We start from the raw sequence: 26,219 nt of genomic DNA, 5'->3' as shown, positions 1-26,219 counted from the left end.
CGGAGCTGCCGTTCCCGCCGGAGTCGCCGCCTCGGGACGGGGCTCATCCCGCTGCGGCCGCACGGGGAGCATCGCGGCGGGACCGGCCCCCTGCCCCCGCTGCTGGCGGCGGCGCAGCGCCTCCCGCCGCCCGAGCGCCGTGCTGGGCGGGCACCGGCCCCGGGCCGCCCCCGGCCCCGCCCCGGGCCGGGCTCCGCGCTCGCGGCTGAGGAGCAGCGCCGAGCTGAGCCGGGTCTGCCCAGCGCCGGGGCACCGAGAGCGGCAGCGCGGCCCCGGGACGCCGAGCAGGTGGGTCGGGCCGGGCCGGGTCAGGTTAGGTCAGGTCAGATCAGATCGGGCCGGGGCGGGAAGCGCTGCCCGCTGTGGCTGCGCTGTGGCTCCGCTGCCCCGGGCGGGACGGGCGGTGGCGGGGGTGCCCCGGCGGGCTGAAGAGAAGGCACCGTGCCCCCGGTGCCGTCTGGGGTCCCGGCATCCCCCGGAACCCTGCCGGGGTCACGGTGGCGGGACAGGGTCGTGGCTTGCCGGAGAGCTCGGTCCGGCAGCACGATGCACACACCGCTTTCCGCAAGGAGAAAACCGCAGCCTTTGGGCCGTGCCCCTTCGCCAGAAGTTGAGGGCTTGATCAGTGCTTTATGAAGAGAGTGCTGAGACTTTATCCGACCAGCAGACCCGGGAGTAAACCATAACCAAATGCTCAAATGTAGCACAGGAAAAATTTCAGCACATCTGGAGTGATTTCTGTTTTTCCAGAGAATCCCAGGGTAGCTATGGGAGAGGACTGTAAGCCTTGCTTTGTGTGTGTATGCTAGACAAAGACTTGGAAGTCACAGTTTGGATCTCACATTAAAAAATAGCTCAGGATCTTTGCAATTTTGTTTTTCTTCAACACAGTTATGTTTCAGATTTTGTTCTCTTACAGGTAACTTTTTACTGTTTTCTTTATCCGTTTCCAGCTCTGTACTTGTGGTTACCTTAACCACTGACACTTTAATGAGAACTCATGGGGATGTTGGATAAACTTTTCCAGTTAGCCTGGGTGAAGCGTGGTGGGAGGAATTTCTCTCCACAGGCTTGCAGCGCAAACGGATGGCATGTGCCAGGGTTATGGATCTTAACGGGGCAGGATTTGATACTGAGGTCTCTTTGCTTAAATCTGAACTTGCTCTGTTCATTGTTTCCCAGTTTTGAAAATGATAAAGGAATCTTTCCAAAGTGGAAAACCTATTTCTAGGAGCAGCGGAAAGGGCGAAGCTCTGGTGCATGCAGCATCCTGGTGGCAGCACAGACTTGTAGGGAGGAGTGTAGGGACGTTCCTTTTACTTTTCTGACTCCCCTACCAAGCATTAGAAATCTGTGGCTCTCCTAGCTGCCCAGGTGTTGAAGCTGCCTTTTTTCCCTGATTTCCTTTGTCAATATGTGGTTTAACTTCATGATAGGCAAAAAGGAAAGAGGAAGTCTGACATTTCTCCTATCTTATTTTGTGCCATCCTCTTTCCTTTTCCTAACATGGAGACTGTATTGTTCCCTTGCTCTTCTTGCTGACCACTTCCTTTGAGGCACAGAATTGTCAGCAGTAGTTTTATTCTTACCCAGCTTGGTCTGTAATTTTGCACGCTTTTTAAAATGGTGGCATAGCACAGGAGACAAAAATATAGGTGATATGGTTAGTTGTGGGCACTAATTATAGCAGATGCTCTACAACAAAAGGTATGTTTTGGAGCGTGAACTCCATAAACCTGTGCATAGGGAGTGCTGGGACACACTGAAGGCAGGGCAGTGTTTGGAAACAGCCAGAATTCCCTAGCAGGAGGCCCTGGGAACTGTTCCGTGATCTCAGCTTCTGTCTTGGATTTTTTGAGATGCCTCTTAGGGTAAAATCTGTGCTCTTCTCCTGCCTGCAGAACAGCATCTGAAGGGCTGAGAGGTGAGCGGGGTGCTGAGGGTCACTGTGGTTCCCCAGCCTTTGGGAGGACAGGAGGTGGCTGCTGTTCCTGCAGCACATTTCCCTCAGCTCAGCTCCTGGTTTGCACTGTGGTTTCTTCTGGATCAGGTGCTGGAACAGCCCTGCTGTCCCAGAACACAGCTGGCAGTAGGATTGCTCACCTTTCCCAGGTCATCCTGTTCTGGGAGGAAAAGCAGGAGTCTCTTTCCTGGCTGGTGTCATCATGGGTTTTTGTCTGTAGTGCACCAGTCTTGAATGACTGTAGGCAGTATGCACTGGTTGTCAGTTGATTTCTGAGGGGTATGAGTTTAGCCATGTTCTTTTTTGGCTTTGGACATAGCAGCTTCAAGACTGAGGTGAACTCTTAACTGATGGAGCCAGAAAAAACTTCCCTGCAGGCAGGTTACCAAAATCCCCAGTGCACCAACTTTGGAAGCACTGTGTTCTGTTCCCAGCCAGGACTTGCTTGCTCTATTGCTTGCCTGATGAGGTAAGGTGCTTTCTGCTGTGTTCCTAATTGCAGCTGAGTTTCTGCTGTTACACGGTTGGCTGGTGTTTGAAATGCCAGCAGAAAGGTGGAAAAAATTGATTACTCTCAATACCCAAAGTGTTTCCAACACCCTCTCCCTTAAAAAGGACTTTTATGGTAATTGCAGCACTGATGCACAAGATTTTCATGGTGGTGCATCCTCATTGATGTCTGTAGGATTTTTGCTGCCTGTAGCTTACATGAGGCTGTGCTTGATGAGCCACAGTTGCTGCAGCAACCTCAGGAGAGAAACAGGAGTTAAAACCTTGTTGTCTGCTTCACCTTTTCTGTGATAAAGAAGTTACCCAGAAACCTGGGGTCTGGCTGCTCTGAATAAAAGCCAAACCTCTTATCAGGACAAACAGCTCCATAATTCCTTTTAACTGCTCAATAAGGAATCATTTCTCCTCTGGTGTTCAGTATCCCTGGTTGAGATGTGCTGTTCATGCCCAGGTGCTCTGGCAGGGAGGTGCTGCCAGTGATGTTTGCAGATCTGCTCAGAGTGCAAGTGGCTCATTCCTTAGGGGACTTTGCTTCTGCTGAAATAGGCGCAATTTCTATGGCCAAACTGGAAAAATTCAGAGAGAACTTCATCAAAATCAATTTAAGCATTTTACTCAGGTGGGTTTTTTTTCAAAAGGAGGGGATAGCTGTAACCCTCAATACCAGCTGTATCTAGGAAAGGGAGAAGACCGATTGTTAGGGGGCAGAGAAGCTTTATCAGTAGTATTTAATCTTCAAATTATTACTACCAGGAGCTTCAGGGTCACTTTTAAAGTGAGGTTGTGGCAGAAGAGCCAAGCTGCACGGGCTGGTTTGGTTTTTTGGCTGCTCTCTGGGAAGCTGCTGCCGTGGGCACTGTCCTGCAGCCACTCAGCAGCGAGGAGGGGGCGTTTCCCACCAAGGCTGGGCTGTGTTTACTGGGCTCTGTCTGCTCTGAGGTGGGAAAAGGAAAATACTTCATTCTGTGGAGATGTAGTTGCTGAGAAAAGTCCTTGGTCTTTGTTTCTTCTCTTCCTTCCGTTTTGCTCTGGTTTTACCAGGTGTAAAATACAATTGTCAGCAGTTTACATGGAAGGGGAATGTCAGTTTTCCTGTTGAAGAAAATATCAAGGGTCTGATTGTGAAAGGAAAGGGGAAATTGAAGAATGCCACATGGCTTCCACCTTCCTGTGTTTCACCCCAGTAGAACTGACCACTTTGTCTGCAGATACTTGTTAAATGGAGAACAATTTTAACAAATTATTCTGCCCTTACTCTTAGGGGCCCACCAAGAGAATAATATTACTCTGGGAGGAATCAGAAGGACACGTTCATGAGGGCTAAATTAATAATTAGAATTATTCAGTAACGTCTTAACACAAGATCCAAAGAGCAATGGAATAAAAGTCCTGAAATTTACATTCTTGTTCTTAGTGTAGTCTCACTTTGACTTGATTTGGCCTATGGTCATCTGATTGTTAATATTAATACATTTCATTTTTTATTTGCCTCTGAATATGTTACTGTAGATCGTCTCCCACTTGCAAACTGCAGAGTTCTTTTATGTGAAGTATTTTGAACTTCCCAAATACAAAATAAAAAAAAAATATATTAATAGACTCTTCTGTTTGGTGTCATGGCTGGAGCAACAGTTTGTTGATGTTTATGACCAATCTGCCCAGTGCCAGTCCTGCTCAGGAATATAAATTATCTTCCAGCACCAACTTGGTGCTGATGCCAAGGACATGATCTTGACTTGCTTCCTAACTTAGCTTTGAACATCTGAGCTGTGAGGAATGAGGAATGTGCTGCATCGAACCTGGAGCTCTTGGCGGCCCCCGGTGTCATGAATGCAGTGAGCGGAGAAGCCAGCGCAGGTGACTGGACAGCTGGAGCTGTTTTCTCCACACAGGAGGGGCAAAGAGAACTCTGAATAGCTCAAGGAAATGCTTGGTGTTGTTTGAACAGTCAGAGATCTGCTTCCCTAGTGCTTCCTCCAGCACATGTTACACTCGACCCTGCCAGCACTCCACGCCAATAGGAGTCAAGTCTTTGTCCCCAGTGGTAGATTAAACTGCTTGGCCATTGTTGCAAGTCCAAGATTTCCCTCTCTCACCCTGTTTAAATGACTGCTTGGATGTGCAGCCAAAGTAAATATGAGCTAATAAAAACTAGAGATAACACATTCAGAATAGTTGTTACGAACTAACTGTAGCACAAAGAGGCACAAGTTTTGCTGGCAGCTTTTCTGCTTAAGTTTTGAAGCTCAATTACCTGAAAAAGAGTTGGTATGGATCAAGTATAACTTCCTTTCTATTGCAAAGGGGGAACTGTATCTGTATTCATGTGTATCTTCAGAATGAGAAAGGCATCTGCTAGGCTGCTGAGGCTCTAGTGCCTGCCTTGCAAGGTGTCACCAGCCCAGGTGAGCACTGCCTCAGCTGAAAGCTGGACGTGCTGTGGCAGGGCATGCAGCTTCAGAATACTCTTCTGTATTTTCCCACAGTCCTCTTTCATGTTGGCAATAAATGCATTTTTAATTGACATTTTCAGCTCCTCAGCACACAGCCTGTGAGGGTCACTGCTGCAAGGTAACACAGATCTGTAGTCTGCTAAGGGTTGGAAGGAATGGAGATATTTACATGGAATTTACATGGATATTTACTTTTGGAAATGCCCCAGCTTACAGTAAAGAGAAGAATGAGATTGGGGGAATATCACGGTGGAGTGAGTGACAGGGGTGGGATTGCCCCTGTATTCCTGTGTGCTGTTGGACACCTGAGGTACAGCTGGTGCTGTAGTGAGGAGCTGGAGAGGTCTGTAATTGTTTGGGATTAAGGCTGCTCCAAGTGCTGTATGTTACCAGCACACATCCTCACTGTGTGTCTGGAGAGGGCTGACCCACTGGAGTCCTTCTACAGTGGATTTCTTTGCTTTTCCCTTCCTGAGACCTTTGGCTCTGGATCCAGTGTGGTTCTACATCCTGTCCTTCAGCCCCTTCTGCAGTGGAATGGTCTGTGATCACCAAAAAGTTAGAGAGAACTGAGGGCTGAGTGTGTGATATGGCATTAAAGGATTAATGGCTACTGAGCAATAATTACCATAAATTATGCAGACTAAGTCCAGATCTAGGAACAGTTTTGCCTCTTTAATTCCAAGCCAGTCGTGGCTCATGCTGACAGCACACCTGGAAATGAGGTAACTGAGTAATCTGCCCACATTGTTCAGATCTGCTGGGGTTTGGGCACAGACTTGGTGTGTGTTTTCCCTGCTCCTGGGCAACCTTTGTTCTCCTGCAGCCAGGAAGTCTCCCTGATGGGATAAGAGAGGGAGCTTCTGTTCCTTTCTTGAGAAGGACGCTGTTAATTCACCTGCGGTGCGACTTCCCTGTGAAATTCCCTTCCCAGATGCAAAGATCTCGCTGTTATTGCAGTATGAGATGGAAACACTTCCAGTGCTGCCTGAACATGTTATTTAGGTCAGTTGCAAGGAAGATGGCAACGTGAATCAGAGCAGTTGGAAGAGAAAGAAAGTCATTAGACAGCACCTTGACATCCCCTGCCAATGCGGGGATTTTCTGTGCTGACGCAGAAGCCAGGCTGGAGCAGGAGCACACGTTCATTGTCTTGTGCTCTTGGGATGGTGCTGTGGCTGGGGAGCTGGACTGGCAATGAACCAGGGGCTGCAAAGACAGACCCTACCTTTGCCACTCTGTATCAGCACCTAGATCTAATGGTGGGTGCGTGAACTAATCTCAGAGAGAGAGAGAGAACAAAGTCTCCTCCTTATCGCTCTGGAAAACGAGATATATCAGGATCATTGTCCTGAGTGCATCCATCGTGGGTGAATGAGCCTCCAGAAGGTGGTTTTACAGAGGCATGTTCATCATGTTGCTGTAATCATTGACAGCTCAGGGGATGTTCCCACCTCAGTAATGGGCATGTGGTGCCCAGTGCACTACAGCAGCTCCCAGGGAATTCAGCAGAATTCATTCACCAAGGCCTGAGTGTGCTGGGCCAGCTTTGGGCTGGAGGGCTGTCAGTGATGGTGGGAAACCCCTGAAAATATCCCACTGGGCAGGGTTCTGCCAGGCACTCCGTTTCCCTTCCCAAAGAAAATAGCCTGAATTTACCCAGTGCTCTGTAGAGACCTGTAGGCTAAAACAAATTATTTTTACACAGTAGGAAACATTGGGACCAACCTTAACTGATGAAGTAATTTGCCAGCTTTTAGCCTCAAGGTCCCTAGTCCCTCAGGGCTTTCCAGCATAAAGGCTTGGGTCGGTTTCCCAGAAAGATTCTCTTGGATATGTGCTTTTGGCTCATTACTAGCTGTTTTATTTTTCCAAGAGCCAGCTCTCGTTAGCTTCGTTCTCACAGCATTGTTTTCTTTCTAGAAGAAGCTTTTGCTGGCTCTCCTAAACTATTGCATGGGAATTGCTTACTAGCTTACTTTTTTTTTTGTTTGTTTTGACCCAAAGCTGTGCTTTGCTCCCCTCTGTAACACTGCCAGCATAATTTCCAGTCTCTTTTAAGCATATGTTTTGCAATAATATCTAAAGCCTTGGCTCCAAGTAACTGCCTTACAGAGAGATCAGTATCTTCTAACGAAGGAATTGAGAAGCAAATAGTGAGAACAAAAGCAATATCTTGAGAGCCTGTAAGACTATCCTGACCTTTCCCAAAGGCCTCAGCCTGGCCCTCAGTGCTCAGCAGATGGCAGAAATCAGGGTGGACTTTGATTTGTAGAGGCCTCTGCCTCGCCGCTGTGTTTGCGGGAAATGTGCTCAGCACATTGTGGCCATCTGGGCTTGACTGTACTATTCTGATAATCCCCAGGGAGCCTTCTCCAGCAAAGCTCATCCTTGATGGAAGTCCTCTCTGGCTGACCTTGTGGAAGGCTAGTATTAGCAGTGTGGGTTTTTGACATTTGACAGCAGCATTCCTCATAGGAAGAAAATGGGCTTGGGAAATGCTTTGGCCAGGAAGGAAGGTGCCACTCACCAGGTATCCATGTGGGCACACAGCTGGAATTACACCAGAAAGTGAGGAGGTTAGTGTTAATATTTTCTAAACTTCAGGAGGAAGTGTTACAGGAATGCAAAGGCCATCAGAAAACCAACTGGAAAATTGCCTTGCTTTAGATGGGAGAACCAGATGGGGGGGAGTTGAACCTGGAGCTGAGAGTCTCAAAATTGCAAGGGAGCTCAGTGACCATTCACAGGGAGACAAGAGTCAGATGAGGGGGTCCTGGCAGGAGCTGGAATCTTCATCTGGATCTAAATGAAGGTCTGCTTTTCAGAAGAACTGAGCTGGCTTTGTCTGAAATCAGAAGAATGATTGGGTGCTCAGCATCCTTGGAACTGAGAGGTCAAAATATAGGCTGCCAAATTCAAGAAATGAGGAAAGAACAAAACCAAACCCTCTCCCAGGCTTTATTCTTAGGCTGTAACTGCTCTGCCTCAGATATTTGGCATTTCAGGTGTGGGGGGGTGTATGGCAGCTTGAGTGGCCAGTCCCAGGGGCAGTGCTGTCCTCAGGGAGCAGGATGTCTGCCCTGCCCTTTGCACTGTGCATCTGGCAGTGTGTGCCTGATTTTGCTCCTAAATCACACTCTTTCTGCTCATGACCCACCCACGATGGGCTGTTGGACCTGTGGCACCCGTTCTGCTCCCTCCTGCCTGTCCCTGGCCATCCATAGTGACAAGTCTCAACCCTTTTCCCCACCTTTTGACTCTTCAGCTGTGCAGTGTGTGGAGCTTGCTCCAGGCTGCTTGTGACTCAGACTCCCAGGAGAGTTTGTGATGGTGCCACAGAGGCTCCTGTGCGTGTCTGTCCCATGGCAGTTTGTCCCTGTGTTGCCCAGGCTAAAGGGACTCTCCTGCCTCTGGCTCTGCTGGCCAGCCCTCGTCAGCCACACTCTTGAGAAATCTTAGTGGAGATGTCGACCTGGCAGATGGAAGCTGTTACCTCATTCCACAAAAATGCTTTGTTATTGAGAAAATGGAAACTGTCTGAGGTTTGGGAGCTGAATAGAGTCATTGGTGTCTGTTTTAACCGCAGTTTAGTGGTGACTGCTCAAAAGTTCCCCTCTCTGAGCATTCCCTTTTCCTACACCCATAATCTTCAAGCCATTGGAGGGCTGTGATGACTTAACTCATTAGCTGAGCAAAAAATGTTGAATGCTGCTGCATGCTCTGCAGAAACTTCACTAAAACCTCAACATCTTCCAGCAAAACAAAAATGATGAGCCAAGAAATAACCCTTTGCAAGCTGTTGGCCAGAGAAGTGATCCCTATGGACACTAAGCCAAATTCAACCGTTTTTACAGTTTCAGCTGGGTGTCTTGTTTACTTGACTTTGAAAAGCTCTCTGAAGATTATGCAGGAACTTCTTGCAGAGAAAAGACATGCTTGGAGACTTAGGTTTGTAATTCTTAAACGCAGTATCTGAACCCCAGTCCTGAACAGAAATTTCTTTTCATTAATTTTTAAAAGCAGATTTCAGCATTGTGGATTTGAGAGAGGAAAGACTAAAAATAGGGATTGAAGTGTTTGCAAGCTAGTTTTTGTATTGCTGTGAATAATGACTTGGCTTAATCCAGAAGAGCATTAACCTAAACACAGGCCTTGTTTTACTTAACAGATATTGTGAAACTGGCATCTGATATGGAAGGTTCTCTTTTTGAGAACCTTCCATAAGCATTAATCACCAGCACCCTAAGAGAACCAAAAGCAACAGCTTTGTGGAAATAAAATGAACACTTTATTTATGTATTTTTTAAACTAATTAATCTTGGCAGGCCAAATGAATGTCTTCCAGCTGCTACAGATGGTTTTCACATGACTAAATATTTTGGTGTGTAGAAAAACCTAAAATAGTGGAACCACAAGATATTAAGTATTTAATTATTACCCTGGAATGTAAATATGACCTTGATATTTTAAATTTGTTTGCCCAAATTTCAAGTGTTCTCTTAGAAATCCATCAAACAATGCAGTTCTGACCTTGTTATCTGTGAATCAGAGTGGCTACTCAGCATCTTCTCCAAATTTATTTAAATACCAGAGTGGATTTTAGAAACAGGAATTTGCTTAACTGGAAAAAATAATCCCAGCTGCTTGAGGCAGAACCCAGGATCAAGGTTTGAAATGTAATGGACTAGTTCTGTTCTAGGTCCCTGCTTTCAGGTTTAGCCATAAAAATCCTTTCTAGGCTCAGCTCTGCCTCTTAAGGTCTTAAGGAAGTTTTTTAATATAAAATACAAATTGTAAAAGCAATTAGCAGTTCTTTTTTAGCCTGTATCTTACTCATTTATAATGCATTCTGGCTATGTGTTGTTCCTGTAGCTGTAAAGCAACCTTATTTCTTAAATGATCCAAGCCCACAAGATTTCCTTCATGTGAGAGTGTCAGAGGTAATTTCTGTTGTGGTTCAGGGCTGTGTGGCTGCAGATCATACACAACCTGCATGTGCACTCAGGCTTCTTGTGGAAAATGTCTTTTTGTAGTTCTTCTAATGAAGCAAAAGAAAGGGAATCATATAGAACATGTATCTGAAAGGCCAAACCTTCAGCACAGTTGAAGACAAAAATTCCTCTCTGAGGTCCACACCTCATTGTTTCTGGATATTGCTCAGGATGGGAAGACAACAAAGAAATAATGGGTCCTAAGCTGTCCCTGAGTGCAAGGACTGCATTTGGCAGCATCATAAGCCCCAGAACCACCCTGAACTCCTGATTTTTGACCTCACCTTGGAATTCCCTCATTTGAGGCAAATGTGGATTTTTCCTTTCTTAAAAACGAACCCATTTTGAACTGGTGCATAACTTCCTGGTGCTGCCCTGTCCCAGTTCTGCCTGCCAGCTCAGCCTGCTCACTGCTAAACCCCCAGGTTCAAATAGCAGGAGCAGCTAGCAGAGGCACGGTGTTGGTTGGGAGATGACTCTGGATTAGCTGTGCTCTGTAACAGCACAGCACTCCGTCTCTCTGTTACAGGGTTGGAAAGCACCTTCAAGACCATGTCCCTGTCTTCCTTCTCCTCCTGCCTTTTCTCCTGCTCCTCACAGAGTCAGGGTTGTGCAATCTGTAGGTGCAGGTCTGTACCCCACGCTGGTGGGGGTCACAGTTTCCACTGACAGGGATATGTGCTGCATCTCCAAAGGGGAAGGAAGATGGAACTTGGATCTTGGTTCCATTTTTAGTTCTACAGGCCATGCCTAGTGCCAGAACTCTCTGAGGTGCAAATCCCAGGAGGGAGATAGCATTACTCCCTGACCTGTGGGTATTACAAGGGTAAATAATGTTTTTGCTGCTGACAGCTGTTAGGGAATTGAGGAAGCCACAATCCAATGAGAGGTGTGGGATGGCAGCTCTGGAAACTGAGGACTTTCTGCATTAATGATCTTGCACTGGATCATCACATATGTTTGTGTCACTGGTATCAAAGAATCAATAACTAACTGCTTCCCAGGTAAATCTTTAGTTTGTGTCCTTAAATTTGGATTATTTATTCTCATCTTCCTCTTTCCTTGGCACATTTTCAAAAAGAAAAGGCAGCATCTAAATCTGAAGGCATTTCAGTGGCTCCCTTTAACTCACTGAACTGTTGACATCAAGAAAATTGCTGAGTGCCTAACTCAGAACATTCTGGAATACACAGACTGGTAGTGGAACTCACCAAGTCATTAAAAGCAAAAAGTGCACAGCGTGTTTTGCATCTATCTCAGCCAAGAAAAGTTTTATTTCTGCTATTTCACAACCCTATGCAAACACCATATAACTCACAGAAAGATTAAATCTGGCCCAATGTGCATGTGCAGAAGTGTTGGATGTGTTGCTTTTGGAGAGTCCAGAGCTGAGTGTGGGAAATCACAACTGCATGTCAGGTTGGTGAAGGTGCACAGATTGTGTTGTGCTTCATGCCACGTGAAACAGCAATAACTACAGGATGATGAAATAATGCCTTCAGGTCCTTGATAGCTTGGAGTTTTAATTTTAGAAGATGTAGAGCAGAACTTTGAATAAAAATGAAAGAGGGCAATGCAGAGACCTTGAACAATGAGTAGATCAGGCTGTTTGAGCCACAGTGACCCTTTCAAGTGACAATCCAGGTTCTGCTGCTCACTTTGTTAGCACCTGACTTGGTAAATCAGGCTGATAATGATGTTCATGAGTTTTTCACTTTATGTTAGGAGTTTTGCTTCTTCTCTTTTTTTTTTTCTGTCATCATGACGTTGAGTGATAGAAAGGCTTTGGAAGTGAAATTCGTCTATACAAAACTGGAATCGTGTCTCTTGTGAAAATTTAGAGTAACTTATTGCTAGTGTCCAATTTCTAGTCACAAGTAATGACATTTAAACCCGTGTAGGAAATACAATCCGTGTGCTGATGTCACCCTTGGTTTATGATATGAGTGCTTTTGTTGCTGGACAAGCACTTGGGTGTTTGCTGGTGAAGTGATGATTTACTCCTGAGAGTGTCTGGCTGGTGGCACCTGCTGTACCTGACTGTGAGGTGAGGCTAGAGGGGCACCCTGCACACCTGGGTTCCTGCTGCTCCATCGCTGTCAGCAATGCAAGGTAACAGAACTGGGCTGAGCTTTTATTTCCAGGGTTTGCCGGTTTGGGACAAACAGCTTGCAAATGGAGCACTTTTGTTCTGATCAGCTCCAGAACAGAGGGAGGGGTGTTGGCATTGCAGTGGAGCTCGTGATCCTCAGGCTGCTTGAGCATGTGAACAGCTTTGGGAGCTTTTTCCCAATAGTCAGAGTGCACATCAGCATCAAGGAGTGTGGAACACCTTCCCTGCAGCAAAGAAATGCGCATTGCTCCATATCTGCTGAGACAGCAGCTCTTCTTGGTCTTCAGCTGAAAGTTGCCAAGAGAGGAGCCTCTCTTAGTGAAAATTTTGGTCTTTCTGATCCTTTTTAACCTGTGGGAGATGTGCTTCATGTAGGATTCCTTGTAAATCTCAGATGGGAATTAGAGAATGAGGCTCTGTAAAGGAGCCATGGACCTGGATCAGGGACTCTTAATGTTTTACTTTTCTGTTCATGTCGGATTTTTTTTCTGTAAAGGAACAGCTTTTCCTCTCTTTCTGAGTTTTTAGGCACAGTCAGTGCACATGTTTACTGAGCTGCCTGCCAGCAGCAGCTCCAGTTCTGACACAGACACGTCCAGTGGGCAGGAGCATGGGGCTGGAAACTCCATGTGGTAGCTGCATGATACGAAGGCATTCCTACATTTTGTGGGCATTTGTGTCCCTTAAAATAGCTTTTCCACATAGTCTTTTGGATGTGGCACAGTTTTCCCTTTCATGGGTGCCACCAAAGACTATTTCTGCCCAGAAACAGGAGCGCATGTTACATCTTGCAATTTTCCTTTTAGTACTTGCAAGGAGTTATTTTGTAAAGGTGTTATGCGAAATACGTGACAATTGCAACTGATGGCTTCTATTATTTAAATTTTATAGTACTTAAGAGTCATTTTAAAGGTGTCAGTGAGAATGGTTTGAAGATAACCACCTCTGTATCATGAAAGTAAATGACACGTGCTGGCCGGATCACCTGGCAGAGAAGTCTTCAGCCACAGAAGGGAACTCGTTTCACTTTTACCCTGGCAAGGCAGTGGCTGGAAGGTGTTCCCTTCCCCTCTCAGCCATCCCATCTGTCCCCTTTGTGTCCCCTTTCCTCGGCTGTGCTGCCCTTGGGAGCGCTGCCCTGTTGGGAGGGCTGCAGCTGGCACACGCAGCATCTCCCTGGCAACAAATGATCCTCGGTTTTGTTTCGGAGAACCATCAAGCCAAGCCGTTCCCGGGGTGGTAACATGAGACAATTTGTCTTTTGCCAGGACTCAGTCCTCCCCCAGATTTAGAAGCTGCTCGCATGCTTGGTGCTGCAGGGCTGGCATTGCCTTTGCTCGCAAGGGACACCAGCAGCTGTAAAAAGCACTTTATAGGGAGAGTGGCCGTGTTCCTTGGGCCAAGAGCCAGCACAGGTGGGGAGGCCCTCGGGGATCTGTGGCAGAGAGAGCGCACAAGTGTCACTGCAGCGTCTCACGTCACCTTCCTGCCTTTCTCTTCCCTCTGCTGATTTTGGAGAGCCCCAAAATGCACAAAACTGCCATGGCTCAGATGCACAGTACCTCTCTCCATCAGTCTGCTTATATGCAAGAAACCAACTGCAAATCTTTGTGTTTGGGAGGCAAAGAATCAAATCGGAACAGGGAGTATTTTGACCAAATTTGGTGAAAAAATTCACTTTGCCCTTTAAGTAATAGGCGTGCATTAAATAAAGCATGTCTGGGATATGTGTCTTTTCCTGCTACTGGAAGTCAAAGTTGCTTTGTTTATTGAAAAGAAACATGAAGCTGAGCAGAGCCTTGATCAGGCAAAGAGCTTTCAGGCTTGCTGGGGACACAGGGAATAGGGAGTGGGTTCCAATTGTACAGGTTGGTTTTCAGGACACGAGCTAAAAACACCATCACTAGGGCTGTGTCCAGTGCTTGGGGCAGTCCCTTGATTGCCTTTTTGGGCAAAACAGAGGTGAAATCTCGTAAGGATCTTTTGTTAAGGACTGCAAAAAGCTTTGTAAGTACTGACTAACATTATGTATCAACTCAGAAATAAGAATGGCTTCACCCTCAATTTAAAAAGCAGCTGTCTCTAAGGGAAGGAAAAGAACAAACTACAGTGTAAGGATTCAGTTGTGAGAGAACTTCAGGGAAATAGAGCGGAATTACATTATTCTGCAGTAATATCTACATTGAGATGCACAGGCCCCAAGAACTGGCAACTGGAGCAGCCAGATTATTTTTTCTGCATATAGGCTATGATGTCTGTTTGAGTTGCAAGATTCTTGTGTGCTGAGCTGATCCAAGATGAAGGTACATTGGCCTCAGTGTGCAGTTAGTCATTTCCTGTCACGCTTGCATGTTTGAATTCTGTTGTACTGCATATGACCTTTATTTTGTGGGGCAAAGAGATCTTGAAAACAGGATTGCCAGGAATCCTCAGATTGTTGAGTTGGACAAGCAATGAGGAATTGATATGGCTGTGGGTTACAGGGGTATAAACCAATTCAAAATTAAACTCTCAATGCTAGATTGTAGCATGCTCACAACGTGCTTGTTGAGAGTAATTGCACACCTGTCCCTTGCTCCTTTTTGAGAACTGGCAGGAGCAGCCCTTTCCCTGGACTGCAGCTCCTGCTCCTCCGATCACACCAAAGCTCCTGTGATCAGTCACATTCCCTGAAACTTGGCTTCAGCACCTTTCTTCCTCTTATGGCCACTGTGACCATGTGTGCAGCTGCTGCCCTCAGCCAACCCCTGCCTCAGTGGTGGCTGTGCCTGGCTGCCCGTGTCCCCTGCTTGTCACTGGCACGTGGCACCAAAGGTAGTACCTGTCACAAGGAGTCTCTCTTTTCTCTGCAGCCTCCTCAGAGACAAGCCAGAACCTCTCCTGGCATGGTTTTAGGCCGTGGGTTTCTGAACTGCCTGACAGAGCTGGCCAGAAGTTTCTGGAGTGTTCCTATCTTGCTCCTCTGCTCTCAGACTTCTTCCATCTGTTAATGGTCTGTTTGAATGTTATGGGTCCAAAGTGCCCAAATGACTTCAATTCCTGACTTCCTGTTGAGTGCACAGAATTTGCTTACTTTGTGCTCATTTTGAATAAGATTAACAGTTGATCTCTTGAGCAAACATTCCAATTTAATGTCAGCAGAATGACATAGGCTGCCTGCTCTGCGTGTTCCCAAATAGTTTTACTGCTGTTAGCTACACCTCTGAAAGACCAAGATTTTGTTCAGAACCTAAAATAGTTAGTTAACCCCTACAGATGTTTAGTAATAAATTTTTAACTCTGAAATCATTCCCTCTTTTTTTCCCTTGGCAGAGTTCTATGGTTGCATAGTAGGGACTCTTCAGCTTCTTTCTCAGACCTTGGCAGAATTAACTTTCCTTAAAGAAAGTAAGTCCAGAGCAAGGGCTGAATTAGGGCTGAATTGTCTCCTGTGCCTCTGCCTGTGCTGCTGGTACCTCAGGAGCCCAGCACAGCAGTGGTGGCAGCTTGCCCGTGCTCACCTTGGACCAGGTGTGATGTCTCTGTCACAGTTTCCTGCAGGCACCCCCGGGCAGGCTGGGGGCTGGAGGCAGGTGTGATTTTCTTGCTGATTGTATTCTGTTTAAGAGTACAATCAGACATTTATGGGATAGGTGTGGTTTTGGCACTGTCCTTTATCTATGTGCAGAGCTGCCAGGAGCAGTCTGTGATACGGCTTTGTTCTTTGGATGGGGCAACTCAAAGATCTACCCTGAACAATGGGAAACCCTTATTTTGTCATTCCAAGACTGAATTAAAGTCATGCAACAGTTTAGGTCTTGTGGTTTATCAGATTCTGCTACTTCAGTTTTAACGGATTCTGCTGCCTTTTCCTCACCAAGTTGTGGGCATTTTCAGGAAGCTGCTTACCTTGCTGACAGCAAGTTATTTTATTTGAAATGCAAGGTGTTTCTTTAGAGTGCTGCCAGCCGTTTTACTCAATCTGTTGCACAGCCTGGAGCAGCCCATGACAGCTCTGGGCAGGAGGGTGTCCTGCCCATGCTTGGGGAAAGGCTGAGGCACAGCTTGCTCAGCAGAGCCTGGTGTGTGCACATGCATGGCACAACACCCCAGTGGTGGAGTGTCACACACATCTTTTATGAAAAATCCTTTCCTTAAGATTTTTTTTCTCCTGAGAAGCCTCAAAAACCAAATGTAAACAATGGTTATCTGCTGCTGTGGAATGCAACAGAAGGATCTGTGATTGGTCTCATGTGGTTGTTTCTAATTAATGGCCAATCACAGCCCAGCTGGCTCAGACTCTGTCCAAGCCACAAGCCTTTGTTATTAATTCCTTCTTTTTCTACTCTTAGCTAGCCTTCTGATGAAATCCTTTCTTCTATTCTTTTAGTATAGTTTTAATATAATATATATCATAAAATAATAAATCAAACCTTGTGAAACATGGAGTCAGATCCTCCCTTCCCTCATCCTAAAACCCTTGTGAACACGGTCACAGTGCAGGAAGGATGTGGCCATACACCCAGCTGATCTGCTTATCTGCTGCCTCTGAGGCTGACTGTAAGAACCAAACTTTCCCTGTGTGTTGGAGAAATGAGCTGCAGCATCCTCTGGCTCTGCTGGTGATGGGGAAGCTGCTGTGTGATGCCTGTGGCTGTCCTGATGGTCCCTTCAAAGATCTCCTCCTTGCCATGCTGGAGCCCTTCCTACCTAAGATTTCAGAGCTGTTCTGGGGAAGGCTGAGGCTGGAAGGCAGCTTGGAGGCCAGAGCTGAGGGCAGGAAGTGACTCACTGGTGCTGCAAGCAGGAGGGTGAAGCTCTGATGCAACTCTGCTCCCAGGGGTGCCCCACGCAGGCTGGGGCACTCTGGGACCTCTCCCCAGCTGCCTCAGGCTCTCCTCTGACAGGCCTGGGGACGCTCCAGGGCTGCAGCAGTGCTGGTGGGTTTGGGAGCAGAGTGGCAGGGCACAGGTAGGCATGAGAAGCGTGGAGAAACCCCCAGAGCACCCCTGCCCCCAGGAACCTGGGCTGGCCTGGGGCCAGGGTGCACAGTGACCCTGTGCAGATGCCCAGAAGTGGTGTCAGGAAACGTGGAATGAAAGCACTCCCAGCATAACAGAGGGGCTGGAGCTGCTCCTCAGAGCAAGCAGCTGGTTTGCCTTTTAGGGTCGGCAGCAAGCAGAAACAATTTCATGCAGATTCCAGGACCCATAATGGTTCTGGAAAGCTAGCAGGAACAAAAAGTGTTCTTCTCCTCTGCTGACCTTGGAGTGCTTTGGGGACTGTCTTTCAAAGCCATGTCCCTGCAGGGTTTCATCCTTACATGGGGAATACTTGCCTGTCCCAGTGAGGTGGTGCTTTCTCTCTGTGTGTCTGTTTAGGTGTGAACTGCAATTGCTTATATTTGTGTGTGCTCAGCCAGCCGGGGAGGTGAGAATAGGCAGGGACCTGACAGACAGTCAAAGGCAGGTCTTTTCCTGTGTCCTGGAAAGATGAAGTGTTTCCCTAGGAATAGCCCCGTGGATTACTCTAGGGTGACTCTGTGGAGCAGCTGGTTGTGAGCTGACAACAAACAACAAACTGGTGTGAAGTTATGTGGGGTTACAGGTTCACCACACACACAAGACTCCACACCCAAGGAGTTCATTGTAGGAGAAACCATCTCAAAAAGCCAGTTAAACTCTTCAGTGATTGTGTGGATCAGGCCCTACTCTGTCTGTATTGCCTCCTTTGCATAACAAATCCCTGGTCTATTGGTGCTAAAATTAATGCAGTGATCTCCTGGGGCTGTTGCTAAGCCATGGCTTGGGACAATGACACCAGGGTGGTGTTGGGTGCATGTTACTCTCTAATTAGAAAGTGGACTTTGCTGTGCTTCCTTGACAAATTGCTGACCTTTTCCATACACGAGGCTATTCTGAGCTCTGCTTCAGACTGATCAGATTTGCATCGTGGAGCACTTTGAATATTGTTTGTGAGTGAAGCTCTTGTTCCTAAAGCTGTTTGTTCATGGGCACAGGAGAAAAACTGAACTTCCTTTGCTCCAGGAGCACAACTACATCTTTCAGGGAACTCCAGGGAAAGAGGAGGCAGCTGGCAGGCATATATCTGTGTTTATTTTTGCCCTCCCAACAGCTAGTGAGACAGCTGAGCAATATCCCACATCCAGCTCCACCACCGCCCTGTACAAGGTTCCTGCTTCAGCAAGCCTTGTCCCCCCAGACCAGAGCCATCTGGCAATGCACAAACACTCTATTTACAGCTGCAATCCCATCATTACAGGGCAACACCTTGGTTAGCATTGGAAGGCGTTCCTGCCATCAGCCCAGCACACTCCACACACAGCTGATGTTTACAGGGTGGTGCAGAGGATGAGCACAGGCAGAGCATTGCCTGTATTGTACTTTCTGTGTCTGAGCCTCGATTAAAGGGGGGTTTAATGCATTTTAAAACTCTCTGTCCTTCATAAGGGAGGCAATTCCCAGGTTCATCATTACAATCACAGTAAGAATTGTGGGCTTTTCTCCTATTTCTTTTACTCCATTTCTTTTGTCTCACCTTCCTCTTCCCGGTCTCACAGCACCACATCTCAGGGACGAAGATGCTGCGTTTGCTTTGGTGCTGCCCAGGCTTCTACACCCCTGCCCAGCTCTGCATCTGAGAGCAGAACAAAGGGAGCAAACAGCTTATCTAACACAAATAACCCTGAGCAAACTTCCTGGGCCTGTTCTTGTTCTGTTGAAAAGGCAGCACAAAGTCTGTTCCCGTGTGCAGCCTTGGCCACGTGGGGCTCCTGGGCCTGGCTCTGCTGCACCCCCAGCCTGGGGAGCAGCACTCAGCTCCCAGTGTGCAGCAGGAACACAGATTTGGGGGAAAACTGCTCAAAGTGTCCCACTGCCTTTATATCATTCCTGGAGGGGCTTGTTTTTCACTTCCTCTTCTGACAGCATCAGGGTCAGGGTAGTGGTGCTCAGGAGGCTTCTTCCTCATCACTGGTAAAATCCCAGCTTTTGTCATTCAGGTTGTTTTTTTCTTCCTTTGTGCTTTCTGATGTCCTCTGAGCTTGTATTACTGGACCACAGAGCTAAAGTGCAGCCCATTGAGAAACATGGAAGTTCCCTGCTCTGGCAGTGCCTTAGTCTCTAATGAGCAAGAGTGCTCATTACAGGTCCTCTTAGTACAGACACACCTTGGAAAGTTCCTTTCACCAGGGCTGGGACAGGGGAGGAGGAGAAATGGAAATTTCATTTCATTCTTTGCCAGAGAGAAAGGTCCCAGGTAGCTTCAGGGAGCAAAGGCAAGTGGGGTGGCAGAGAGGGCAGCAGTGGGTGAGAAGCAGCCAGGAGCTGTGTGGGGGTCAGGGGAGCTGCTGCCCAGGCAGGGGAGCACCTCGGGGGTGCCCCAGAGGGGAGGGACACTGGGGGGGCCAGCACAAGGTGCAGTTCAGCACCCTGAACCAAACCACCACATGCCTGCCCTGTGCCATAACAGACTGGGCACTGCCCTGTGCCAGTAACAGACCTGGCATTGCCCTGTGCCAGTAACAGACCTGGCATTGCCCTGTGCCAGTAACAGACTGGGCATTGCCTTGTGCCAGTAACAGACTGGGCACTGCACTGTACCCAGTAACAGACTGGGCATTGCCCTGTGCCAGTAACAGACTGGGCATTGCCTTGTGCCATAACAGACTGGGCACTGCCCTGTGCCAGTAACAGACTGGGCACTGCCTTGTGCCAGTAACAGACTGGGCACTGCCCTGTGCCATAACAGACCTGGCACTGCCCTGTGCCAGTAACAGACCTGGCATTGCCCTGTGCCAGTAACAGACTGGGCACTGCCTTGTGCCAGTAACAGACTGGGCACTGCCCTGTGCCAGTAACAGACTGGGCATTGCCTTGTGCCAGTAACAGACTGGGCACTGCCCTGTGCCAGTAACAGACTGGGCACTGCCCTGTGCCAGTAACAGACTGGGCATTGCCTTGTGCCAGTAACAGACTGGGCACTGCCCTGTGCCAGTAACAGACTGGGCACTGCCCTGTGCCAGTAACAGACTGGGCATTGCCTTGTTCTGCAGGCACAGAGCTGCTGGTTGGAGCTTTAGGGGAGGTTTGGTGGAGCACTGGCCCCAGCCCGTGCTGCTGGCAGGGCCAGGCTGTGGAGCTGCTCCCACAGGCACAGCCACACACGCTGGGCTGCCACGCTGGAGGGCACAGAGCGGGCATGGCCTGGGTGGCAGCTGGTGACCAGTGTCTGAAAAGGAACTTTGTTCCTCCTCACTTGGTCACGTAGCCATGTGGGAGCACTGGATTTATTCTCCATCAGTCCTATCGGCACATACCAGGCTTGACAACAGCTGGGAGCTGTGTGGCTTGGCCAAGAATAGCCCTGGGGAGCTCTGGGCTGTGAGTCAGAGCTGTCTGGATCAGCTCCTGCCCTGGAGGCTGCCTCCCAACCTACAGCTGGCTGTGGGGAGGGGGTGCAGGCGCTGGGAGGGAGCTCCCTGACCATTAAATGCTTAACTGCAGATTGAGCTGTAATTGCTCGTTGTGAAGTGAGTGGGTTTGTGAAAAACTCTGCAGTGGAGGTGCTCTGCAGCTGACAGCTCCCTTGTAATTCAATGGGCTTGTCTACACTTGACAGCAACCGGGTTGAAGAAGGGTGTGATTTTGCAAGTGGAAAACTCCGTGTTTAGGAATAACCAGGCTGAACTAACCAGGAGGAAGATAGTCTTGTTCTGGAGTTAAAGCTCCAAAGAGAGCAAAGTAGTTCCACAAACCTGTTGTCTGTGAGGGAGATAAGCAGCAAGGAGAGATGTCAGGTCTCCTTCATGCCAAGCCCCAACAGGTGCTTGTGGAACACCCATCTGCCCCTGTAGCTTCTCCCTGGAGAGTGTTTATAGTTGGAACAACACATGCAGAACAGTTTGCTGGGACAAGGCTCCACAGCCAAGGCACAGAGCAGAGTGCCCAATTCCTGCTTCCCCATGGAGCTGCTGCTTTTAACCTCTGGAGAAGTTCCAGGGTTTGAGCTGCCAGCAGCCCCTCAGGCAGAGCTTCCAGCCATTGTGAGGAATCCTGCTACAGACCATGCAGGGCTGAGTGTGGGTCTCTGAAGGGCAGCTGGGCACACAGATCTCCCTTTGGGTGCCTGGCTCTCACACATCACAGTGGACACAAAACCACGTGGCATGTGCATGGTTTTGGTGTCAAACCAAAACTTTTCATGCAGGAAATTTCTCTCTTTTTATTTTACACTTCACTTCCCAGGATGGTAGCAAAGCTTAGCTGCATGCTGACATGTCCAGGTTTTCTGAGTGGTGCCAAAGTTCTCCAGCTGTGAACTGGAGAAGAAGCCTGAAGGCCCTGATGTGTGCAGGCTCTTAGGGAAGTGCATGCAGCCCCAGAGCAGGAGCACAGCGTGGGTCTGGCCCCTGTGCCAACAGCAGCTCTTGGCTCAGTGCAGGGGCTCAGGAGCTGGCAGGGTTGCACAGGGACATCTCAGACAGCCTAAGCTGATGCTGAGCCACACCTCCCTGATCTCAGCAGGTGAAGGAGGGCCTCAGACCGGCACCATGACAGAGTGCTTCGACTGTGACAACTGCAAGGAGTCCCTGTATGGGCGCAAGTACATCCAGATGGACAATGGCCCCTACTGCATCCCCTGCTACGACGCGCACTTCGCCAACACCTGCGACGAGTGCAAGGAGCTGATCGGCCACGACTGCAGGGTGAGTAGAGGCCCTGCAGACAAGCAGGGCCAGCTCCCAAGGCCTTTGCTCCCCTGCTCATGCTGGCTGTACTCCCAGGAGCTGTACTACGAGGACCGCCATTACCACGAGCACTGCTTCCGTTGCTTCCGCTGCGACCGCTCCCTGGCCGACGAGCCCTTCACCTGCCAGGGCAAGGAGCTGCTGTGCAACGACTGCTACTGCAGCGAGTTCTCCTCCAAATGTATCGCCTGTGAGAAGACTGTCATGCCAGGTAGGAGCAGCTGGACTTGGGCATTGCAGTCTGTTTCTGGTCCCTTGGTGTCAGCTGGGGCTGCAGGTCCAGCATGAGAGCAGCATGGAAGAGAGTTGGGTCTCTGTTTTCCTGCCCTCCTGTCCTTTGTTTGTCCAGCAAGACAGCACTGCTGGACAAGCTGTGATCACCACAGTAGCCCCATCTGTCTGTTCCCCTTTTTCACGGGAAGTGACTGAAGGAGGAGATAACAAAGGGTTTCCTGGGCATTTTCTGCTGTGTGCTAACAAGAAGAGACAGAATGACTGAAGATGTGTGTCTCTGGAGAAGGCCTGAGGCAAAGGCGTGTGTGTCTTTACCTGGCTATTTTAGCACCATCTTCAGATGTAGGTTACGTCAGGCATCTCTGCCATGGCCTTTGTTCCAGCGCTGGGGACGTGTTCCTGCAGCCCTCCCCTTGTGGCTGTGCTGTGGGCATGAAGCCCCTCTCCATCTCCATGTCCTGAACTGCCACAGGGAGGGGAACATAGAGCCAGGTGTGCAGGAGCACAGCTCATCCTGCCCAGCCCCCTGTCCCTCTGTGTGTGTGTCTGTGTGTGTGTGTGTTGCTCCCTTGTGTCACTGCAGGGCTCTCTTTGCAGGCTCCCGTAAGCTGGAGTACAATGGACAGACCTGGCATGAGCATTGCTTCATATGCAGCAGCTGCCAGCAGCCCATTGGGTCCCGGTCCTTCATCCCAGACAAGAAGGATTATTACTGTGTCCCCTGTTATGAGAGCAAGTTCGCTCCTCGCTGCACTCGCTGCAAAAAGGTACGTGTGGCCTGAGAGCCCAGAGCCCCCAGCTCTGCTGCAGGGACAGGGAGCTCCCTGCTCCTGCCTGAGCCCTGTCAGAGGAGGGTTCAGGTGCCAGCACCCCGGCTGGGCTGTTTCCCTTTGCCTGTGTGTCACCAGCACGTGCTCTCTTCCTGCAGACCCTCACCAAGGGAGGAGTGACCTACCGGGATGAGCCCTGGCACAAGGAGTGCTTTGTCTGCACGGGCTGCAAGACCCCCTTGGCTGGGCAGCAGTTCACCTCCCAGGATGACAACCCGTACTGCATCAAGTGCTTTGGGAACCTCTATGCCAAGAAGTGCAGTGCCTGCACAAAGCCCATCACAGGTGAGCAGAACAGCTCTCTGAGGAGCCCCTGCAGGGGTGATGCAGTGGTCCTGGGGTTACTTCTGTCCCTTTGTCTGCATCTCTCACAGTGGTGAGCTGTGTCCTGTGGGAGGAATTCCCTCTACCCACGGGTAAAGACTCCAAAGTGACCTCTCAAAGCATGATTTCATGTCTCTAGCTTGCCTTTTTTGATACTGATGACCATATCCTGTGAAAAGGTTGTTCACAGACAGGGAAAGCCTAGAGCAGCACCTGGTGCAGGGGAGTCTGGAGCTGCTGTACCTGCCTAAGGCAGGGGAAGTAAGGGATCATCTTCTGCAGAACCCCCTAAGAGAGTCTGGCTTCCTTTTTGCCCTCCCCCATTTGACCTTCCCCCCTGCAACTCCCAGGTTCTTGCTGCTGGGAAGGCAGGAGAAGCTGTGAATCAGCTGGTGACTCAGAGGATGATTATGGCTGAGGACAGCTCCCAGGCACCCACTTCCCCTCTGGTCCTTATCAGTTTGTTTCAGCCCTGGGGAGAAGAGGGTCACAGCTCAGCAGTCCAACAACTGCCAGCAGAGAAAGGAAACTCCTGTGGAGCCTCTGCAGGAGCCTGGCCTGAGCTGGTGGCAGGGTGGCTCTTCCCAGGATTTGATTAAACCTCTGGAGAAGTTCCAGGGTTTGAGCTGCCAGCAGCCCCTTAGGCAGAGCTTCCAGCCGTTGTGAGGAATCCTGCTACAGACCATGCAGGGCTGAGTGTGGGTCTCTCTGAAGGGCAGCTGGGCACACAGATCTCCCTTTGGGTGCCTGGCTCTCACACATCACAGTGGACACACACCCATGTGGCATGTGCATGGTTTTGGTGCCAAACCAAAACTTTTCATGTTTGATAAGTTCTGTCTGACTTCATCCACTGTGATGATGCAGCTCCTGTCCCAGCTCCTCCTAGGGGAGAAAATAGTGATTCTGGTCCCAATGTGTCAACCCTGCAAAGTCTGCTCTGAAACAGTTTTAGTGCTTTTCCCCCACCAGAGTGGAGATCACATTATTTGCTCCTGGGCTGTGTTTTGTGTGCCACCACCAGTGCCACGTGTGAAGACCTGACCTGGAGATGATCAGTCTGTTCAGGAAGCTCATCCCAGTTTCCCCAGAGCCTCTGACCCTGCCCTCTGTCCCTCCCACAGGGTTTGGTGGTGGCAAATACGTCTCCTTCGAGGACCGTCACTGGCACCACAACTGCTTCAACTGCGCGCGCTGCAGCACCTCGCTGGTGGGGAAGGGCTTCATCCCTGACAACGACCAGATCCTGTGCCGTGACTGCAGCAGCGACCTGTGAGCCCCCGAGGGCGGGCACGGCGGGCCAGGGCCTCCCTCTGCTCTCCTTTGTGCCACGTTCCCAGCAGCACTGCGGGGGCAGAGCACGAGGCACAGGAGATGGGGGCTGACCCTGAGCTGTGGTGTGTTCAGGGGGCTCCTGTGCCCCCTCCCTGAAGGCTAGAGTATGCTGTGCTATGGCTCTGTGCAGTCAAAGCTAAATAAAGCTGAAAAAGGAGCTTTGAGACCCCCCCCCCCCCAATTATTTACTCTTTCTTTTTTGCTTCCAGTCTAACCAGGCACAAGCCCAGGCCCCCAGCTGGGCAAAGGGCAGGAGTGGCTTTGGCCCTGGGCTGCTGGATCTGTGTGCTGGCAGATGTATTCACCCCTTGGCACTGCCCTCCCTTCTTTCTCCACGTGCTTCCCTCGCTCTAGGTGACACAAGGCAGTGTCTTGGGGCCATGCAGGTTGGCCATGCTGGCTTTGCACAGCCTTCCCATATGCACAGCTGGCCCGGGCATGAAGGGCACTGTCTTCTGTTCTAGAGGTTTGGGGAACCAGGCTGGAGTGTGGCCAGGAGAAGAGCATACATCTTGTCAGATGGGATCCACCTCTGGAATTCTGTCGCACCTCACTCTTTGCAGGCCAGACCCTTTGCTCAGCACCTCCATGGCAGTGCTCTCTTAGCTGTGAATGAGGAGTTCAAGTCACTTGTAGGTACGGGGCATTCAGCCCACCCACACCTACCCCATTGCCATCCACCTGTCCTGTGACCTCCCATGGCTGGGGTGGCTGAGCTGGAGCTGGGAGTGCTGGCCTGCTGATGCTCAGGTGCATCTGGCAGAGCCTAGAGAAGGGCATGCTGAAGGCTGAGAGCACTCAGGGCTTTATTCCTTCTCCATCCCTCTCATGAGAATCCATGGGATAGGCATTGCTATCAGAGCCCAGCTGCCAGCAGCACTGGGAGCACCAGAGATAATTAATTCAGGGAAGGGAGAATTGCCCACAGTCTGTGCCTGTGATTAGCAGCTGCCGGGAGGGTCTGCAGGAGCACAGGGCTGCAGCACAGAGAGCAGCAGAGGGGGCAGCAGGATGTCCACAACCTGCTCCTCCAGGGCTGCCTGTGTCCCCAGTGGTAGGCAGGGAGTGGTGGCTCCTTCCAGCCATGCTCATCCTCCCCTGGGTCCCAAACAAGAAGCAAAGCAAAGATGGCACCTGGGGGTGGGGAGGGGGGATGACTTTGCATTGCCCAGGTCCCAGTTGGCCCCAACTGCAAAACAGGGTGTCTTGAGCCATCCCAGACTCACACGAGGCCTTGAGCAATCCCTGCCCGATGGCTGAGCTGGCCCTGGCCTGAGGCCCCTCCCAGTGGGATGCTCATGCCTGCCTTGTCTCTACATCTTTCTGCTTCTGTCTCCCTGGGACACTTTTGCCAACCCTGCTTCCCTGCTTAGTCAGCCACATGCTTTTCTGAAAACCTGTTCTTGTGGGTGTTTTCCCTTTTGTACTCATTTGTCATGAATATCCATCATTTTGTACACAACTACAGGATAAAGGGGCTAGCCCCCCACCCGGGCTTCACTTAGGAACAGAAAATATTATGCATGTTGAAGTGTTATTACTCTGTGTTCAGATCCTTGTTGAATCCTTGTTTGGAAGCTTTGATGACAGCAAATCAGAGTTTGTGTGTTTGCTATTATGAGAGGAGCTTGGAGCCATCTCCAGAAGGAATTGTCCTAAACCTCAGCGTCCTCTGTATTTCCTACAGCTTTATACAATAAACAGTTTTCGTGACA

At 49.5% G+C, this 26,219-nt stretch overlaps 1 protein-coding gene across 2 annotated transcripts; it reads left to right on the top strand.

Annotated features, from left to right (window-relative positions):
* Nucleotides 1-179: 179 nt before the first annotated feature.
* On the top strand, nucleotides 180-26,219 carry FHL3 (four and a half LIM domains 3). 2 transcript variants are annotated; one of them, XM_066564721.1, is made up of 6 exons: nucleotides 180-288; nucleotides 21,558-21,739; nucleotides 21,818-21,992; nucleotides 22,613-22,782; nucleotides 22,944-23,130; nucleotides 24,294-26,219. In XM_066564721.1, the coding sequence occupies exons 2-6, from the start codon at nucleotides 21,584-21,586 to the stop codon at nucleotides 24,443-24,445; spliced, it is 840 nt and encodes a 279-aa protein (XP_066420818.1). In that variant the 5' UTR covers nucleotides 180-288; nucleotides 21,558-21,583; the 3' UTR covers nucleotides 24,446-26,219. The 2 variants fall into 2 exon arrangements, with proteins under 2 accessions (XP_066420818.1, XP_066420817.1); XM_066564720.1 differs by having other exon boundaries at nucleotides 181-288; nucleotides 21,555-21,739.

This window comes from Molothrus aeneus, chromosome 23 (genome assembly GCF_037042795.1).
Source record: "Molothrus aeneus isolate 106 chromosome 23, BPBGC_Maene_1.0, whole genome shotgun sequence".
NCBI classification, from domain to species: Eukaryota; Metazoa; Chordata; class Aves; order Passeriformes; family Icteridae; genus Molothrus; species Molothrus aeneus.
The sequence above is the reverse complement of the archived record's forward strand: the minus strand, read 5'-3'. Positions and strand labels throughout refer to the sequence as shown.

What these genes read in the sequence shown, in the direction of transcription:
- FHL3 (XM_066564721.1), top strand. Translation starts at nt 21,584, where the DNA reads ATGACAGAGTGCTTCGACTGTGACAACTGCAAGGAGTCCCTGTATGGG. An exon ending in TGAGAAGACTGTCATGCCAG is followed by an intron (nt 21,993 to 22,612) that starts GTAGGAGCAGCT and finishes CTCTCTTTGCAG; the next exon opens with GCTCCCGTAAGCTGGAGTAC. An exon ending in CTGCACAAAGCCCATCACAG is followed by an intron (nt 23,131 to 24,293) that starts GTGAGCAGAACA and finishes TCCCTCCCACAG; the next exon opens with GGTTTGGTGGTGGCAAATAC.